This window comes from Sceloporus undulatus, chromosome 9 (assembly GCF_019175285.1).
Source record: "Sceloporus undulatus isolate JIND9_A2432 ecotype Alabama chromosome 9, SceUnd_v1.1, whole genome shotgun sequence".
NCBI classification, from domain to species: domain Eukaryota; kingdom Metazoa; phylum Chordata; class Lepidosauria; order Squamata; family Phrynosomatidae; genus Sceloporus; species Sceloporus undulatus.
In genome coordinates, this window is record NC_056530.1 from 602,186 (window position 1) to 623,820 (window position 21,635).

Consider the following 21,635-nt stretch of genomic DNA (forward strand, 5'->3'; position numbering starts at 1 on the left):
CTTTTACCATCGGGTAAAGATCTAGATCCTTTGACCTAAATGGCGCACTGAAAGAACAGACGACAGGATGCTATTTTAATATTTGAGAACTAGTTTTATTATTAAAGACTGTCAGAAGCCATTTTAACAGGATGAAGTTCTAAGTACTGACCCAACTTCAGTGGGCAACTGCGGCTCTTGTCTTTGATACTATTTTTCTTCTCCTTTCTTCTTCTTTTGCATTTCAATAGAAATGCGCACATGCTCCTTTTTTGTGTGTATGGTTAGACCCCCTTTTCTCTGGATTTGCCCTTTTGTAACTTTTGCTGGCAACAAATACTTCCAACATTCCAGCATTCCTTTCCACTAAGCACCATAATTTCTCTCTGATGTAAACATTTTAATGTTAAAATATACATTGCAACCATCCAGTTTTTATTGCTCTTGCAATGGCGTTGTCTTGGCGTCGTCTCAGAGATTTGTTGTTGTGCGCCTTCAAATCATTTCTGACTCCTGGCAATCCTAAAACAAACCTATCACAGGGTTTAGGGTTATCATAAGTCAGAAATGACCCAAAGGCACACAACAATAATATGGGACTTGTAATCAAAATTTTTTCTCCTATCCTAGGTTGCTGTCTTCTTTCTTTTCTGCCTCTATTAAGCTACAGGAGTGCCTTATTTTCCTCCTACTCCTTCCTCAAAAAGCTATGGCTTTTGTTAGATGTTAGCCGCCTGGAACCGATCCTTCTGATGTTATCGTAACGCATGCATATGAAGTGGAATTTCATTCTGCGGAAACGGAAGTGTTTGCAGCCTGATGCCTCTTGGATCTCCTTCATCATCTTCCTTTCCATTATTGGGTTCTGTTATCAGGCTTAGTTCTTGTCTTTCATTTGCAAGGAGAAAAACGGTTCCCTAAAGACTCCAATCTACACTCCACTGTTATAGCCAATTCCACGGCCATTTCTCATTTTCATTGTGGCAGCTACAATTCATTAGAGGCTGTGGAGGGGAATATTTAAGCAGCATATAGCCCAGCGGTAATGCCTACTTCTTTTTACACAAAAGGCACCACTATATCCGTCTTAACTGCTTTTGGATCACTGGCTACTTTACCTTTGGCCATAATTCATATTAACCAGTGTTTAAATGTTCCAGTTAGTGTTTTCTTTCCAAGCAAAAGATCCATGTGTGATCACAATCACTAGCCCCATTCTATTAGTACTTATATGTGCTGCATGTAAATTCAGTAATTCTGGATTAGAGTTTTCAGACCCTTTAATACCACACAATTAAAGCACTATGATTCCGCTTCAGTCGCCTTCTTCCTTCCCTTGGAATCCTGGGATTTGTAGTTTAGGAAGGAGGCATTTAGAATGCTCAGCCAGAGAGTTCTATTGCTTCACCACATTTACAAACCTAGGATTCTGTAGGATGCAGCCCTGGCAGTTAAAATGGCATCATAGTGCAATATTGTATGGTATGAAAGGGTCCATGCTTCTGGGATTTGCAGGCTTTTCTTTAGGGCAGCATATTTAGGATTCACAGCCAGGGGACTCTACAGCTTCCCCAGACTACAAACCCCAGAATTCCACAGTAAGTAACCATGACAATTAAAGTGGATTCCTAGTGCTATGACTGTACGATCCTTTCAGATCACTCTATCTAAACATTAATTTTAAAAAATTCACTCAGTGTCAGAGGGAAACACTCAAACTCTTAGATATTTGCCTCCATGTCGGGAATTTCCAGCCCATGTTCTTTGTTGGAATGTAAACTAGAGAGCAATGTTCCCCAACATAATGTACCCTAGATGTGTTGAACTACAACTGCTAGACTGAGGAAAGTGGTTTTGAACATTTACGGTATGTCCATGATATAAAGGAGCTATGAGCTCTCTCCAGGCATTATCCAAACTAGTTTAAGTAAGCATGCAAAGGAGGGAGCAAATAGTCACTCTCCTCTGCTGGAGAACAAAGTTCTGAAGGAGAGAACCTCCTTAATGTGCGGAGGCTCTCCAAGGAATCTGGAACCCTGATTTTCCAGGGTTCTGGATCACATAGAAGAAATGTTCACTCTTTTTCAGGCCATCTCTTTCTGTATCTAGAGACCAATAAAGGGATGGTGGTAGAGCTCCATTCCATAATGCCTAGAAAAGTCTTATTGGCTTTCTGATCTGATATTGGCTGCAAAGTTTAGTGAAGTCCTCTACTTAAAGAACGTTCAATATATATATATTTTAAAATAGAGGGTGATGCACAATATCAATGTGACTTACTACCATGACGTCTACTGTGGAGTAGATGCAGTCCTGCTATGCTTAGGGTGTCATAGTGGCAGAATGGCTGCTTTGTTGTAAAATATTTACTTTTTGCGCAGGCAGTGGAATGGTGAATCACAGGAGGTTACATTTGCAGGTTGGCACCAGCTACCTTTATAGAACAGATGAGAGGCACAGCTTGGCTTTTCTGATTTCTTATCTACAGGTGTGGTTAACATTCAATAGAGAAACTTCTGTTGACAAAAGGCAGGGTTGCCTTGGTATAGTATTTTTATCTTTTTTGACCTTACTTTTCTTTTTCCTCCTCATTGTTTCTTCCTTCGAACGTGACGAAGCTTAGATCTAAAAGCAGGAGTTGGCATTTCATGTACCCTTCTCCTGGCTTTCCCCTGCCTTCATGCTAGGCAGAGGCATACTTTCCTCCTAACTGCATTCCAGATCTTTAGATTATTTTTTGCCTTTTCCTCCAGTTCTTTTTAAAAAGCACCATCTGTAATTTTATCCATTTGAAAGTTGGTTTTACGTCACTTAATGTTTTTCTTGACGTTTTCCCTAGGTAGAAAAAATTATTCCAGGGAGAGGAAGATTAAGCAGATCAGTGATGGTACAGGAGTGCGCCAGTCCATGCTGCACATAGCCAAATTCTGTTTCTGTTAGACATGGTTTCTGTTAGATATGTGCCTGGCATTTGGTAATGAAATTGGTTGGGTTTACTCATTGTGAATCTAATTTGAAAGCCCTTGGCGGCATGATTGTCTCCCATCCTATTTCTAGAGATGAAGAAATAGTTGTTCCATATGGTTCCTATGGAATTTCATATCCTTTCAGCATTTATAGGCGAAAACCTTGTTTTTTAATTTTTCTTAAGCTAGTGAATTCTTTCTATCCTTCTGTGATGCACAAAAGCGGCCTTCCTCAGCCTGTTGTTATTCAGATAAATTGGGTTACAACTTCCATTTTCACCATTTAGCAAATGGCAGAATAAGTCATACTTTTGTTTTTCATTATCTGGACGCTATATTTCTGTTGATAGAGGATACATAGCCGTTTTAGCTGTCTTTCATATTGCTGACTCGTATTTTGTTTGCAGTATACAAACTAAAGTATAGTGGTATACATACATACTACAGGTTGAATCTCCTTTATCCAATATACTTAGGACCAGAGGTGTTTTGGATATCAGATTCAAGTTTTTTGTTTGTTTGTTTTTGGAGTACCTGTATTTGCATTTATACACATGGTGAGATATCTTGGAAATGAGACCCAGGGCCAAAAATAAAATTCATTTATGTTTCATGTACAATTTATACACGCAGCCTGAAGGTAATTGTATTCAATATTTTAAAAATACTTTTCTGCACGAAACAAAATTTGTGTACATTGAACCATCGGAACGCAAAGATGTCACAATCTCAGCCACTCATGAACAAAGTTTTGCTTTTTGGAATATATCAGATTTTAGAGTTCTGGATAAGGGAGACTCTGCCTATGCTTTCACTTCTTGCTGTTTGTAATGAGTGGTTTACAATGACATAGAATTTGGAAAATTCAAATCAAAATGACTAAAAATGCAAAAAATGACCAAAAATGCTTTAAAGCAAAAATAAAATAAAATAATACTTATGATACTGGAGAGATGGTTTTGTCCCCAATTGTTGTTATGTTCATAATGTTAATTTCTTATGCCTTAATGGTCCACCTCACTCCTTAGTAACATATTAGAGTTAATTGCAGTGCACCTAATTCATATTTCTGATCTCCATGGAAGATGCTTTTTTGAGAAGTGTGAAATGTCATGCAAACTCTCATAGAATCAAGTGTGAAATGTCATGCAAACTCTCATAGAATCATAGAATCGTAGAGTTGGAAGAGACCGCAAGGGCCATCCAGTCCAACCCCCTGCCATGCAGGAAATCCAATCAAAGCATCTCCAATAGATGGCCATCTAGCCTCTGCTTAAAGAACTCTGTTTGGCCTTGGAATATCTTTTGGCCTTAAATGGTGATAGGCAACCGGCTTTCCTACTACAGTTGGCCCTTCTTATACACTGATTTTTTTATACACGGTTTCAAGCATCCACGGTTTTAAAATGTTCCAAAAAAGTATAAATTTCAAATATCAAACCTTGATTTGCCATTTTTTTATAAGGGACACCATTTTGCTATGTCATTATATTTAATGGGACTTGAGCATCCATGGATTTTGTTATCCACAGGGGATCTTGGAACCAAACCCCAGCAGATAACAAGGGTCCACTGTACTTGACTCTTAAAAAGTGATTCTTGCATTATGAATGTGGCTCATTCTTGTAGTCTGAAGGTTGGGGTGTCTATATGGCAGAAAGCAGCGTATTTTTGGCTCTCTCTAGTTGGAGCGATCTAGCTGCAGCGTCCTTCAGAAAGGGCAGCCCCCACCGAAACACGGTCCCTTTTCTTCCCCTTTATATATAAATTTCTTGCATATTAGCAGCTACTCCTAGCCTGGCATTCAGTATCTGGGACAATGGCAGGCCTATTTCTGGGTCACATTGTTCAGCAAAGAAGGAGCCAGAGTATTGGTAGCTTTAGTTATGGTGGCATCTTCAGAAAGCTATTTTGGAACCTGCCGTCGTGCCTCGTTCTATGGCTTTTAGCCTTTTGCTGTATCCAGTGGTCTCTTCTGGTGACATGTGCACGAGGCAGAAAACTCCCCAGGCTGGGTTTGATCTCCTTCTCCATTCTCCCTTTTATAGCCACTTTGAAAACAAAATGCTCATTAACACTATTGGAAGGGTTCTTGTGGAAGCCCTGGAGAGGTATAATCAGAGTGTCTGAGTGGGAAAATATATGAGCAACATTTTGGCAGATTCCTCCTCCGGCGTCTGGAGCCTCGTATTTTAGAATGTTCTGTGCTTCCTTGCCATGGAATCGCTTGCGAATGGCTTTAGATTTGTTGTATCCTGCATAATAATACATCTTTTTAAATTCTTAAAATTATTTTATTCAGTTTTTGGGAGAGTTAACAGTCATTATTTTTATATGCAAACACACACACACACACACAATGGATAATTACTGAAATATAATTGCATAACTATAAATCTAAAGAAAGGAGCCTTCCTTGTTAATAGCTAAGTTGCTTCTTTAAGGAAGAAGAGCTTTGCATCTGGTCTTTCAAAAGGATCTTGAATCAGTGAGATTAAGAATACAACTTTTTGCTTCCAAAGCAGAGTTTCTTTGGAGGGCTATATGGAGATCGGCAATTGGAGGGTTCTGTGGGGAGATCTACACTCTTGGGATATACACATTCGCTGCATCTGCACTGCAGAAATAATCCAGTGTGACACCACTTTAACTGTGATGGCTCAATGCTAAGGAATCCTGGGACAAAGAAGGATAAATGTCTCACAAAACTAGCGTTCCCAGAATTTCAGAGCATTGGTCCATGGCAGTTAAAGTGGTGCCAAACTGGATTATTTCTGTTCCCAACCTTTCATTTTTCACGCCAAGGAACTGCAGTGAGAGACATTTGGGTATTGTGAAGTTCAAGGCTTTCATGGCCGGCATCCATGGTTTATGTGGGTTTTTTGGGCTATGTGTCCATGTTCGAGAAGAGTTTATTCCTGACGTTTCGCCAGCATCTGTGGCTCGCATCTTCAAGATGCCACAGATGCTGGCGAAATGTCAGGAATAAACTCTTCTTGAACATGGACACATAGCCCGAAAAACCCACAAAAAAGTAGGGTTTTATTTTCAGGAGGCATCTTTGCAGCATCCAGGTGTGACTCAGATGCTGTTGAGTCTTAAACCCAACAACTTTCCCACCTTTCTCAATCTTGGCACCAAACAAAGGAAACAGAAAGGATTATCTGGCGGGGTCCTAAGAACATGCTGGGAATCAAATGCTCAACATGCTCTTAGCAACATTCTCCCAACATGCATAATCCTGTAAGCCCTTAACACATCCCTGCATTACTTAGCCTGTAGAAGTCCACTTCTTTTATGGAACAGAAAGGATAAAATATGACAAAGTCTGACATTTGCTGTAGGTGAGTTGATGCCAGGTCATTACGTTCCATGCTGAGGCCATGTAGTTCTAAGGCTCTAAATCTAACCAGTCATCCCAAAAAGAACAGACCCTATTGAATCTTAGAGAGTTATATGACTGTTAACTTGCCATCCAACAATTGATTCTGTGATTCTGCTAGCAATTCAATTTAGGCCAAGATGTTGCATCTATATATCAAGAGGTTTTCTTCTGGTTTATAATGTCCTCATATCAGATGGCATCTCTGTTGCACTAACAGAGAGACCAGATAAGCTGTGATTTTCTCAAGTGCTCTATATGTTTGTGTGTGTGTGTATGAGAGTAAGACAAAAAGAGAGAAAAGGTCTGTCTGCGTGTGTGAGAGAGACTATCTATTTTGTTCTGGTTGACATGTAACAAAACAACACTATGACTGACTTGACACAATTGTACCAACAAAGTACAATAGAAGCATGCTGCATCACTTTTTTAAAAACTCAATTTTTAAAAAAATTCAAGGCAGAAACCTGATGGAATAATTTTTTTACAAAGCAATTACTTGCTAATGGAAGATGATTAAAAGGAGGGATATCATCTGAAATTCGTCAGACCTAGCATTCTGCAGTTTTTGTGTGGCAGCTAAGATGATAGTGTGTCATGCTACAGCTAACCATATTTCCACCACAGGTGGGATACAGCTAAAGACCTTTCCACCGAAATTTGGGCATTGAGCAAAGAGATACAGTGGGAGGTGGTCTTTTCAGGATCCTGTACTGTGTTCTTTTCCCCTCCAGAGTGGATGCTTTGATATGATCTGTGTCATGAAACGACAAAACAAGAAATGCCAAATGGGATCCCTGAACAACCTGCCTACCTTCCCTTTTGGCAGGGACTTGGTACAACGCTAGCAATCCTGGTTCTTTAGCACTAAGAAGGCCAATGTTTTAGTGATGGGAAGGACTCGGTTTTGTCAGCATGTTGGACATTCCAGACACTACTGAAGCTCTTACATACCCTTCGGAGTTTATCACATGGGAGGCAAAGTGCCCAAATCCCGTGCATAAATGAGGTTTAAATCCTGTGAAAATCCTGCAAAAGCGGGATTGTTTTCATGCACATCGGGCTCATTGAGCATTAACACATTAACCCATGCAGAAACTGGGCAGAATTGTGTCGCTTTTTACTTTAGAGGTTTTCCCAAAAGTAAAAAGTGGCATGATTTTGCGACTTTTTATACAGGTTAATGTTGCATCAATGCTCAATGTGCACAATGTCATCTGAAAACAATCCCGATTTTGCGGGATTTCCCCAGATTTAAACCCCATTTTTGCACAAGATTTGACCTCTTCCCTCCCGTATGATAAACTCCTTAGATGACAATACCCATCACCTCTAATTAGCATCCTGACCAGGATGATAGGAACTGTGGTCTGCACCTTGCTGGGAGAGCGCAAAGGCGAGGAATGCTGAGCTGGAATGATGAGTCATAAGCTGATACAAGCTTCCTTTAAAAGCCTAGTTCGTATATCTTATTCAGCCACACTTTTTTCTCTCGCCCTCAGGAGCTGCCTATTTTAGTTTTCCTCTGGGGTGAGTGAAGGAGTGTATTGCAATAGCTGCAACCATTTGCAGCTTTGCAGATGTTCTTTTGGCACAGAATGGAAGAGGAAAAAGATCCCCCTTCATCCCTGGTTTTGGGTCTGAAGAGATCATTCAGAGCTGCTGGAGTAGCACAGTATGCACAGCTTCAGGATGATCCAACTAACCTCATTTCCACCTCTTCCAACATTTCCGGTATTAGTTTTATTGGATGTGAAACAATAACAAAAACATATTAGAAGCGTGGCCCACTTAGAAGAAAAGAGAGATTTAAATCTTGGCCAAGGTTTCATAAATGCCTTTCTCTTCCTGCCTATCTGCATTCCTCAATAGCTTTCTTGAGAAACAGAATTTTTTTGGCTTATGAAATGTACACAGGCCTTTTACAACAGTCCATCCCAGTGGACCATCATGTTTCATTTGGCAGCCAGGGCTGGATACTTCAAAAGTGAACCTTACTAAAAATGGAAACTTCTGGGAGCAGTTTTGAACTCATTCAGAGAGAAAAACCTGAGGACACTGGATGTTCCTCTCCCATCTATCACTCCATCTGATTTTGTTCCTTAGGATGTCGGACCTCCACATCTGCAGCTTTGACTTTTGTCATTTGGTTAACCGTGCATTTGATTAATATGTTCTCTATAGGGGTCTCTACTGCTGCACCCACACTGCAGAAATAATCCAGTTTGACACCACTTTTAACTGCCATGGATCATGGATGCATTTAATGGGACTTGAACATCCACAGATTTTGGGTCCTGGACCCAAACTCCAGTGGATACCAAGGACCTACTGTATTGTGGTTGAGTTTGCAAGACTTCTTCTATTTCAATCCCCCTTCCTTCCCTTTTTAAAAAAGATTACACAATCATCCCCATTCCCTCAACTGCTGTGACAATTAATAATTCCACAGAGTTCTGTGTGTCAGACCGTTTAACAGCAAATGCAACCAGCTGGGCTGGCTTTCGTGCCGAGCATAGCATTGACTGCATTCTGACAGTGGTTATAAAGTATGCCTTCTAAGTATGCCAGGTTGGTGTTTGAATTCGTGCTGTATTAGCGCTAAAGGTTATATATGGGTCTCATACACAAGGAGTGACTCATGCTTTTCCAGATGAGAGAACAGCCAGCTGGGTTTTTTCCTCTCTTCTGTTCAGTGGAGCTTACTTGCAGGTAAGCGATGGCAGAATGAGAGGGCACTGGAGACTTTGGTGTGCTACTGATGAAAGGATCTTGGTTCAATAAATCAAGTTGTCCTCATCGGCCTGAATGGATTTCAAAACAAAAATAGTTTATATCAGGCTTTCAGATCCAATGCTATCAGTTTTGACCTCACAATGAAATTGCTCTCAAATCTTTATCTGCAGAATCAAGCCCTCTTTGCAGTATGCTGGAAACATGTTTCACATTTCACATTCTCACTTCTCTAGCCAGTGTGCAGCATGAAGAGTAGGTTTTGAAAGAATACTCAAACTTCTATCAGTAGGAGTTTCCTTGGGTACAGCAAGGTGAAAATTATCTGAATAAGTGCAGTCACTTAATATTACATCACTGATTTGGTTGGGGGAAAGAGGCAAATAAACTGTCTTGACAGCACCGGGAACAATAACAACAACAACTGTTCTTCTTCTTTGAATCATAGAGTTGGAAGAGACCTAAAGGCCATTAGGTCCAACTCCCTGTCATGCAAGAATACAAAATAAAAGCACTTCCGACAGATAGTCATCCAGCCTCTGTTTAAAAACCTCCAAAGAAGGAGACCACCGTACTCCAAGGGAACGTGTTTCATTGTCAAACACCTCTTACTTTCTCTTCTCTGGGTTAAACTATCCAGCTCCCTAAGCTGTTCCTCATAGGACTTGGTAGTTTCCAGACCTTTCACCATTTTTGTCTCCTTCTTCTAGACGCTCTCCAGCTTGTCAATGTCCTTTTTGAATTGTGGTGCCCCGAACTGGATGCAGTATTCTAGGTGAGGCCTGAGCAAAGCAGAGTAGAGTGGTACTATTACTTTCCTCGATCTTGACACTACCCTCATATTGGTGCGGCCTAGGATCATAAATCAAGTTGCTCTAAAGATCCTCAAAAGTGAAGACATAGAGCTGAGCACCCAAGTCAGAATTGTCCAGGCCTTAGTATTCCCTTTCACCATATACGGATGTGAAAGCTGGACAGTGAAAAAAGCGGATAAGAAAAAAAATCAGTTCATTTGAGATATGATGCTGGAGAGGAGCACTGAGGATCCTATGGACCTCAGAAAAGCAAATGCTTCATAGGACAGACCAAAGCAGATCTCTCCCTGGAAGCCAAAATGATGATACCGAGGCTGTAATACCTTGTCCACATCCTGAGAAGGCATGGCTCATTCAAAAACACAATAATGCTAGAAAAGGTTGAGGGCAGTAGAAAGAGAGGAAAACCGCATGCTAGATGGCTAGACTCAACCAAGGAAGTCATGAACATGAATCTACAAGACTCAAGTAGAGCAATGGTGACTTGGAGATGTCCCATCTATAAGGCTGCCATGAATTGGGGCTGACTAGAGGGAAGTTAACAACAACAAAGGACCATACTGGCTTTTTTAGCTGCTGCATCACCCTATTGACTCATTTTCAGCTTGTAGTCTACTAAGACACCTTTCACATGTATCGTTGTCAAGCTATAGCACTCTTCTGCACTATAGAAAGCCATCTCAGTTGTCAACCAATTTTGACAGAAGGAGGGCATCTAGCAGGAATGCAGCCCTCAAAGAATTCCAGGAGGTTCAGTGTGGTCTGACAACCCTCAGAGGTTGTCCATCTCTGGTTTATGCTCTTCAGTTTGATTGCCTCTGAACCTGGCAAATACTAGGTATTGATGGTCTGCTGTTTGTAAAAGAATGGAAGATCCCTCCTGCCTTCTCAGCTGGAATCTTATTCCCCACAGTAGACCAAGCAAGCAGCGATTTATTACCTTGATTTTTAGTTACACATCTTATAGCCTAAATGCCTTTTTTTTGTTGTTGTGTGTTTCTTTCTTTTGTTTTGTTTCTGGCTCTCTCTTGTCTTGCTTTGGCTGCATGTTGTTGTGAAATGCTCGCAGCAGCAGGCTGGTAGAAGCAAAACAAAAACCCAGGCGCTCCTGTTTTAAAAGGATGGGAGGTGCAAATCAAATGGGTGTTCTGAATTTCATCAAGATCAAACGCAACATAATGAAAGTGCGCTCGGTGTACATGTATTTTTAGAACTTCACTGAAAAGGCTCTGAATCCTTCATTCTCATTAACTCAGGCGTGCTCCATCCTAATGGAATCTTGACAGCCCATGGGGACAAAGTGGGAGACGGTGATAATTGCTAGACTTGAGTCTTTAATTCGTACTTGACTCTCTCTCTCTCTCTGCCTTTTGTAAGCGAAAAGTGATTTCGCTGCAGTCTGAAGCGACAAGAACAGCTTTCACGTCTCCAGTTAAAGGGAGCTTCATATTGGTTGCCAACTTCCATCTACCTTGGTTGCATTTAACTTGTAAGAAGTGGGGACGCTGTCAAACAAGGTGGTTGCACCATTGGTGGCTTGGAACTTAGGGTTTATCTTTGTTGTTGTGTGTCTTCAAGTCACACAACCTAACGCAAGCCTATCATGGGGTTTTCTTGCCAAGATTTGTTCAGAGGAGGTCTGCCATTGCCTTCCCCTGAGGCTGAGAGACTGTCACTTGCCCAAGGACACCCAGTGGGTTTCACAACTGAGCTGGGAATCAAATATTGGTCTCTAGAGTCATGGTCCAACACTACACCAACCACTACACCATGCTGGCCACAGGGCTTGTCTACGTTTGCCTTATACTCTGAATTCCTCCCAGGCTGGCCCAGTGGTGTCTGCACCACACAGCCCCCAAATCCTGAATTAGGTCTGGTCTGTTTACATGACACCCAGACCTGATTCGGGGTTTCTACCCCTCGTTCTGCATTAAAATAATTTACCTTTTGCTCCGGGTTTTCCAGAAAACCTGGAGCAAAATGCACTGGCGATGGGCAGTTTCCAGACCCTCAGCATCCCTCCGAGTTGCTCTGAGGATGTGAGATCAGAACAAGGTTGGGAGCTTCATTCTGGCCTCAAAGCAACTCGCACCCACAACAGCAGTGCTGGCCGGCTTGGCAGCAACCTCATCCGCCCATCATCTTCAGCAGGGCCCAGAATTCTCCAAGGACAGGACGGAGTTTTCTGGCAAGTCTGGATGAGTCCTTAGAGGTCTTATCATTAAGTAGAGTAAGGTGGCTACTTCAGACAGCAGGGAGTTTGCCATGGCAAATGGCATCACCCCAGCGCCATCCTCAGATGACCCTCCATCACAGTCTTGCCTTCCTTTCCCCTCCCCTTGCTCCCCATGCCTCACCATTGGCACCTACCTTTGCTTCCTTCTGGCTCACCTTCCTGCCACCATTACCTCATTCACTTGGCTGTCTTGTGGGGTGCCACGACTTCTTGCCAGTTTCACTTGCCCTCTGTATCAAGAAGCATCGCCTACACAGAGCAGTTGCTTCTTTCAGTGGCCAACAGAGAAGTAGGTGGTGACAGTGTGGAGGCAACATGCGTTAAGGAAAAAGGAGAAGGAGGAAGCCAGACAAAGAGAAGGAGGCAGGAGAAGGAGGAAGCTAGCTTATGGGTGGTTAGATGGTGTGGCTAGAGGGAGAGATGAAATCAGAGGGTGGAGAGGGGCATAGCAGCAGTATGTCTCCTGCATCAGAAAACAAGAGAGGAGGTTGGTCACAAACACAAAGGAAGTATGTGAAGTTGAAGCCTTTCATATCTGGCATCCATAGTTTTTTGTGGGTTTTTTGGGCTATGTGGCCATTTTCTGGAAGACTTTATTCATGATGTTTCGCCAGCATCAGAGAATGTTGGCACGGGCGAGAGTGGGATATACACACATGCACATACATACATACATACATACACATACTGTGTGACCCTAGGTAGGGAGGAGTGATTTCAGCAGATAATGATCACTAATGAAACAAACACTGATCCTCTTTGCATATCCTCCCACCCTGAGGCCTTGCCATTCAACAATAGAACAATACACAGATTAACATGGAAACCACACATTATACATAGATTTCACTCTCTTTCATGCCAGGTTTCTCTGAAGATGCCAGCCACAGATGCTGGCGAAACGTCAGGAATAAACTCTTCCAGAACATGGTCACATAGCCCGAAAAACCCACAAAAAAACTTAGAAGGAAGTTTGTCTGGACCAGACTTAGAACAATCATGTCCAGTGTTGACTGCAGATTTTCACATCTCAGAGTCAGGAGTCACCTGGGCTAGAACCTGGCATCAGTCATAATGGTGGTTGCCTCATTGAGTGAACCTTGTCACCACTTCTTGACTGGGAGGAAGTGTCAGGCTCTGGACTGGCCATTCCCATTTTGACCAGCTGTTAGTGCTCCTGGACAGTGGGCTCTTGGTATCTTCTGGGTTTGGTACCAGGATCTTTCATAGACACCAACATCAGTGGATACCAGATTTATTTGCTTTAGAAAAATGTTCAGTCCCCAGCATTTGGGGAAATTCTTTGCAGCTTTGCAGTCATGCATGCTCTGTCCAGCACTAAAGCTGAACTTGCAGATTGGTTTATTGGAAGCTGTATCACGGAAAACCACATCCACCATCGTATTTTACAGAGAAACTCTGCATGCAAGAACGTGAAAGCCTCTTGCAGTTACGATGTGGAGTAGGAGGAGACTGGATTTAAACTATATCATTTAAAAACCCTGATTTTTTTTTTTAACAAATGATTTCAACGTGTTTTTAACAATTGTTTCTAAAATTTGTTTGTTGTGTATCACCTTGGGAGCCTTGATGGCTGAAAGGTAACAACATGATAGTGCTGTTGCTGATGGTGATGATGATTATAATATTAGCAGCATCACCAGTAATAGTAATGTCTAAATATGCCACATCTTCTGGTGTTGATCTTCTTTACTTTGTTATTTTTTTTAAAAAAAGAAAAACGCCAATGTGTGTATATTTTCTGTCTCAAACTGCTGACTCACTGCTTACTTGCCCTTGGATGACTCCGCTGAATTTTTGTCTGTTGTGTATAAGTGGGATAGGAGGTAAAGAGAGGACAGAACAGTTGGGTCGTCATTGCAAAGGAGCCAGGCATGAGAGTTTCTGCTGCATCCAGGCAATGCAGTCTGATCTGGGCTATGCATTTGTCATTCTAGGTCTGCTGCTTGGTGTTTTTTCTGCAGTATAAATATCCTAAAGGCACCAGATCCTGTCTGATCTTGGAAGCTAAGCAGGGTCAGACCTAGTTAGTACTTGGACGATTGACCACCAATGAATACCAGATGCTGGAGGATCCATTTCAGTGGACGGAACTGGCAAAAGCACCTCTGAGAAGTCCTTGCCTAAGAAAACACTAAGAAATTCATGTGGGCCTCATAGATCAGCAAGCAACTTGAAGGCACAAATGCACACATACATACAGAATACTTGCATAGCACCAGCTGGGCTCAGCAGCTTGTACTCTTTGCTAAAATTTATTATGGTTCTTCATCAAGGAAAGCTGAATTCTGTGAGCTGCATACATTATACGAACTTAGCAAATTTGCAGGTGCCTATTTTTATCTTGCTTTACTACTTAGGAAGCTCTACAGGACACTGAGGTCAGTGGAAATTGCTATAGTCCTACTGGAAGAGAGGACATGCCCACTGTAAAAATGCGTTGTCCCCTGTAACATGCATTCCCTAACACCCCATCTTATATCACACTATTGAAGGCTTTTGCATCAAGAAAAGTTAACTTTTTGGACTACAGCTCCCAGAATCCAGTAGTCTGCTTCTGGGCATTGTAGCCCAACAATTAACTCTTTCAGGTTCTACAGATAAGCATCCCAACTGGACTGTCACTAACTCTGTGTGTGTGTGTGTGTGTGTGTGTGTGTGTGTGTTTTCACATACACAATGGACACATGGGTTTCAATGCAATATATTTTACAGCGCAGTGGGTTGCAACCAGAACAGATGGTCGAATGCACCCAACAGTTCAGCAGCGAAGAAGGAAGCAGTTGAGGTGTTGATTAAAAATTGCTGCCTTCTCATGATCAATGTTCATTTGCCAGAGAACTAAAGGACAGAACATGCTGTGCTTACCCGCTATCTTCTTCCCTAAACAGCATGGCTGCATTTTGACAGATAAGAAAAATCCTTACCTTGATTCTGGGAGAGATGAAGTGTGGGTTGAAATTCACTCTCTACAACTCTGGGACCTGCAATGAAACGTTGCACTGTGTGTGTAGTGCTCCCTGTTGAGAATTCTGGCTTTGGCCCAAACTATATGAAATACCATATCTCCCTATATGAACCTACCCAAGTTTTAAAATCTTCAGAGAAGGCCTTTTCTTGGTCACGTTTGGCATGAACATATGAGAGGCCCATTTCAAGTCACTGCTCTGAGGCTGTGGGACTCTCTTCCACAAGATGCTAAGCAAACCCTTCTGCTTCTTCTGGAAGGCAAAGACATTTTTAGTTACTTAGGCTTTGGAGTACTAACCTGGTTGTTGCAGAGGACTCTGTTAATGGGAGGTAGAATTGGCTGTGTTAGTCTGGAATATCAGTATGCAAAGGGATCTCGTAGCACCAAGAAGTGGTCACATAAGCTTTTGCAGACTTATGTGACAACTTCTTCGACACAGTCTTAATGGGACATGTTATGTTGTGATTCCTGTTGTAAATACTTTAAAGCTTTTTGAACTGTTTTAAGTTAGTGCTGTTTTTTTAAATATAATAGTTTATTCAAATGTTTATTTTTGCATCTTCTCTTTCTGTTTCCAGGGTTCCATGTGATTCCGACCATTTCCACTATAGTTCCCGAGAGCTGCTTACTCATTGTCGTAGGACTGCTAGTTGGGGGGGCTTATCAAGGCCGTGGGAGAGGATCCCCCAATCCTAAATTCGGACGTCTTCTTCCTCTTCCTTCTCCCACCCATCATCTTGGACGCTGGCTATTTCTTGCCCTTGCGCCAGTTCACAGAGAATCTGGGCACCATCTTGATATTTGCCGTGGTTGGCACCTTGTGGAATGCTTTCTTTGTGGGCTCACTGCTGTATGGAGTTTGCCAGATTGAAGGCACTGGTTTAACAGACATTGGCCTCTTGGCCAACCTAATTTTTGGCAGCATTATCTCTGCGGTGGATCCGGTTGCTGTGCTAGCTGTGTTTGAGGAGATCCACATCAATGAGCTTTTGCACATCTTGGTGTTTGGAGAGTCTTTGCTGAATGATGCGGTCACTGTGGTGAGTGGAAAGCAATTCTGGCAGAAGTAGCCCTGCCGTGAGAAAAAATGAGGCTTGGGTTGTGGATTCTGGGTTTCATTGTTTTAAGATAAGACAATATACAGTATTGGCTAGAGTCCTGATGGTATTTTACACTGGTGTAGACCCCATTTATGCCAGCGTAAGTACTTTTGGAGGCATTGCACAAGGATGTTTCAAGTACTGTACCTCTTTAGGCATTGCGTCTGTTGTGGTTGCAGAATGGCATCCAGATAATTCCTGGGTGTAGTTGTGCCCCTGTGGGATGTATCAGTCCAGGTGCTTTTTAGCTGCAAATGTTCGACTGGAGAACTAGAAACATTTATTGCCTTTGTCCAGAAAACAAAGGATACTACGTTTTCCCTGCTTGCATAATGACAACTGGACAGCACCCAGGAATGCCCTCAGGCCAGTCAGCAGTTGGGATGGCAAGGTTGCAGCCAAAGTGTCCAGCCACTGGACAGAGCTAGGAAAGAAGGTGCAGTTTTAGGCTTGAATCCTGTAAGTAGTCATAACTAGAGCAGACCCATTGCATGAATGAGAATAGATAAATAAAACATCCCAAGTGGAACCTCCCACCCCACTTATACAGTTGGTCCTCCATATCTACAGATTTGTTATCCATGAATACAAGGCTTGAAAAGATTTTAAAAATATATAAATTCTAAAAAACAATAGTTGATTTTGCCATTTTATATAAGGGACACCATTTCACTATGCCGTTGTATTTAATGGGACTTGAGCATCCATGGATTTCGTTATCCACAGATAGAACCAAACTCCAGCGGATACCAAGGGCCCTCTGTACATTACAAGCTTCTTAAATACAAATGTCTTTGCCTGCTGGTGAAAGGAAAGCAGGGAAGGAGCCAACCTAGCTTCCTATGGAAGGGATTTCCATAGGAAATCCATTTCCATTTATTGTTTCTATGCACAGTGCTGTGTAAATCTACAGCGCTATATAAATAAAGTATAATAATAAAGGGTAGGAGTAGCCATCCAGAAGGCTCTCTCTCATGTCCTTACCAAGTCAGCCTGTGATGGTTGTGGGACTGAGTGAAAACCTTCCCCTGAAAATCTTAGTGCTTTTGCAAGAAATAAGGTCTTTCAGATAGTCTGGACCCAAGCCAAGCTTTCAGATGGTTGCTGTAGGATTCCCACCCTCCATTTAGCATACATTTGAAAGGCCAGAGAGAACAAAACAAAAAAATACCTTTTAATCACATTGTTCTGTATTCTGTGAAAGAGCATGAAGGGATGATGAATTTGTGCTAAAGCATCCTGACCCTGTGGCCCAAGAGATGTACTGTGGTTTAAAAGAGTTGCTAGACTGAAGACAGCAGCTATAGCTTTAATAGTTATGTAGAAGAAGGAATTTCAGCAGATGTTGCTTGTCACCATGTACCCAGATAACAAGCAACATCTGCTGAAGATGCCTCGTATATGCAACAGTACAACATCTCCAGTTTAAACTCTGGCAACCTTAAGAATGACACACCCATTCCTTTTCCAGAATCAGAATAAATTTCTCTTGCACAGTTCAGTCATGACTAACTGTGGTTAGCTGGCCTCTGGCAAGCTGAATCAATGACTACTGGCCACGGTGGCAACATTTCCACATCTTCAGATTGCCACATGACCACATCAGGGGAGAACACTGTAAACAGAACCCTGCTGGTTGAGATCAATGGCATGTCTAGTCCATAATCATACGCCTTATAGATCACTTTTTCTTGGGGAAAAAAGCTATATTCTGAGACTAAAATGGCCTAGAAAGGGCAAAAACTTGGTGGAAGTTTATTTGGGGGAAGCTCTATCTCCTGGGGGCCCAAAATGGTCCCTTACTAGTTGTCCAACTCTATCTCAAGCTAACTTTTTGTCTTTAGGTGTGATTAAGGTTGCCAGGTTGTCAAAGCAGGTTTGAGAATTAAAAAGTAGCGACAATACAATTGATTTGTCTTGCAGATGCCACAGGACTGTTGTTTTAACCTGCCAGACCCTCTACTGAGTTCTTCCTTCTCTCCTCTGGGTGTTATCAGTCACTTAGAAATAAGTTGCCCATCAAAATGCAAACACAGTTCCATTGACCATGTTCATATACGATTCAACTGCCAGTCCAGTTTGCTTCTGTATGTGGAACCAAGGGTGGTGGAACTGGATCTTGCTATTAACCTCAGGCAGAAAAATGATTTCAGCTGTCCTTGGTAGTTTATGACGACAATAGTATATTTTAATTTCTGTTGTCTGGCCCAGTGCTATTCAACATCTTTATCAATGACTTGGATGAAGGAGTAGATGGCATGCTTATCAAATTTACAGGTACTGTATTATATAAAACACTGTATTGTATGTTTAGTGTTGATTTCCTTATCAAGGACTGTTATAATTAAAACAATCTGAAATACATCAAAATAATACATATGGTGTTATATATCCCGCTGTTGCATTTTTATGGCCTGCCTAGGGTTCTCGTTTTGTTGTATTTTAACTGCCTAACCAACTGCATATTTTAAACCAGCATTTTGGCTGAATAAGAGGGTAATCCTTTCACAGCCACAGAGAAATAAGAAAATAATTTTGCTGCCTGAGGCACAACAGCAAGCGGTCCCTGGGACTCACCAAAGTCTAGATGCATAAGTACCCAGCCAAATTACTTTGATGGATGAGGCAGAAAATCCTGTAAACCACTCGCCTCATTCTTGGCAGTATCTCCTTTATCGGAAATGCTTGTGACCTGAAATGTTTTGGATTTTTTCTGGATTTTGGAATATCTGCATTTACATAATGAAATTTCTTGGAGATGGGATCCAAGTCCAAACAATAAATTCATTTATGTTTTGTATACACTTTACACATGTAGCTTGAAGTAATTTTATACACAGTATTTTTTAAAATAATTTTGTGCATGAAACAAACTTTGTGTACACTGAACCATCAGAAAGCAAAGATGTCACCATCTCAGCCGCCGATGAAAAAAGGTTTGGCTTTCGGAGTATTTTGGATTTTGGAATTCTGGCTAAGAGAGACTCAGCCTGTAATTACAAAGTAATAGCAATTGGTTCCCTTCCATCATGACCCAAATTCCCTGCTCTGGGAAGCCACCTCACTCTCCCTCATGATGGGGTTGAGTTACCATGCTGACTGGGTCTCTCTGTTCAGTCTCTGTTTGCATTGATGATTGTAGGGTAACAGTTTTGAACAGGTTTTATGCTCAGCAGGGTAAATGCTATGCTGATTTTTAATGCTCCAGTTTGATCCATTTTTTCTCCCTTTCCTTATGTGAAACTGATTTTTCCCCTCTTCCACGTCAGCATGCCTTTTGGCAGTCTCTGACCAATGCTTCCATGGGCTGAGATACTTCTGTTTCTCTTGTCGCTCCAGGTTCTCTACCATCTTTTTGAGGAGTTCGCCACATTTGACCGAATCACCGTTACCGACATCATCCTTGGTTTTCTGAGCTTCTTTGTGGTGTCCCTGGGCGGCGTCTTTGTTGGAGTTGTCTATGGCGTCATTGGCGCCTTCACCTCCCGCTTCACTTCCCACATCCGCGTCATCGAACCCCTCTTCGTCTTTCTTTACAGCTACATGGCTTACCTGTCGGCGGAACTTTTCCACCTTTCAGGCATCATGTCGTAAGTATTGGGCATGGTTGGGTTGTACACAACTCCCATTTATTTATTTATTTTGTACACTGTCTTTCTCCCAACTTGGACTCAAGAAGGTTCACAAAAGGTGCTTAAAAACAATAGCAATAAAACAGTACAGTTTTAAAACACAATTAAAACACCACATTAATATAAAAAGTAAAAGAACCAACAACTGTAAAATACTAAGTTGAAAATATAAAACCATTAAAAACCTACCAAAGCAACACCCCAGTAAGAAGCCTCTCTGGGAGCAATTACATATTAAAAGCCTGCTTGAAAAGAAAAGTTTTTGCCTGCCGGCAGAAGAAAAGCAAACAGAGCAACTCTTGGCTGCTGGTCTGTTTCTGGACATAATTCAAAGGACTGGTGATGAACTATAAAGCCCTATATGGCTTGGGTCCAGGCTATTTTAAGCACCTGCAAATGAGATTGGCAGCAGTGGGATGAGTGGGAACCCCCACATTTGGTGCCATAGCGGCAGGATAAGTAGATGACTGTCTCACGGATGCTCAAAATAGATAATATAAATTTAACATTTACATGCTTTTAAATAGAAACATGTTTGATACTAAGATCTTTGGTCCACCCAATTCTGTATTTTTTACACTAACCACCAACAACTCGCCAGAATTTCAGACCAGAGTCTGCCCCAGGCTACCTAGGTAGGTTGGGTTGAACCTGCGAACTTTTGCATACCAAACATGTGCTCTGCCACTAAACTATGCTCTCCTTCCTTCTGGCTTACAACTCTGGAAAAAATGCAACCCTTTAATGTCTTGCTATAAACTTGGTGTGTGACTTTGGGTGTGTGTGTGTGTCTATACATGAGTGCAAAAAGGGGGAAAAAAAGACAATTTTAACTGCTGTAGTAACAAAGGGTCTGTTCTGCAAACAAAATACAATGGTCAGATTAAGAAAGTCCAAGCACTCTTCTTAAGCATTTTTGCACAATTTATGCATTCTGGGTGATCTGACAACCTTTCATTCTGTTGAATAGCACAGACTAAGTCATCCATCAGCCTATGAAAACCTGTGTCATATTTAATCCTAATAATAATTTCCATAAGCACTCAGAGAGCTTTGATTACTTCGGCCTGAATCCTGTTTGTACTATATCCTAACAATTGCACCAATCCTCCTAAAATTAAGAATGGAACTACACTCCAAAATTACAGCACTTCAGTGCCAGTTTTACTGGTGTGCCTCCATCATATAGAGTGCTAGGATTTGCAGTTTGAGGAATTAAATACATTTCCCTACTGCATTCCCTTGAACTATAACATTAAAGTTCTCTGGCAGAGTATTCTAAGTATTGCATCAAACAACAGATCTCAGGATTCCATGGGTTGAAACAGTGGCAGTTGAAGTGGGATAAAATTGCTATAGTTCTGCAGTGTGGATCCACAGAAAAGCTTGGGGGGAACATTACATGTTGCATCCATACCATATTGCCTGGAGATTCTGGGAGTTATAGGCTGGAACTGACAAGACTGAAGATCAGCTTCACAGTGGGAGAAATAAAGTGATCCAGGAGCAGAGATGTAAAAAAATCTTTCTTATGTAGACTATGGCCCTGTCTGCACTGGAATGAGGCAACCTAGAATTCCTGCCTTCAGAGTTGCCTCAACCTTCATCTATTGCAAAGCCCTCCTTTCTGAAACTGGGTGGCTGACCACACACAGATCCTGCTGAGTCTCCTATCGTATCCATTGCCACTGTGGGTCACTTTGTTCTGAGGTCAGAACGACGTGCCAAGAGATGGTCTCATGGCTGGGCACCTTTGTTCTGACTTCAGAGCAAACAAGTGGTGGCAATGGCAGATGTGGG

General features: G+C 41.8%; 1 protein-coding gene across 1 annotated transcript in view; it reads left to right on the forward strand.

The window, feature by feature from the left end:
* SLC9A1 (solute carrier family 9 member A1) overlaps positions 1–21,635 on the forward strand; it is a 75,101-nt gene that overhangs the window by 34,561 nt on the left and 18,905 nt on the right. The window contains 3 exon segments of the mRNA XM_042440345.1: positions 15,682–15,755; positions 15,757–16,143; positions 19,543–19,793. Of these exon segments, the coding sequence (XP_042296279.1) occupies positions 15,682–15,755; positions 15,757–16,143; positions 19,543–19,793 (712 nt within the window).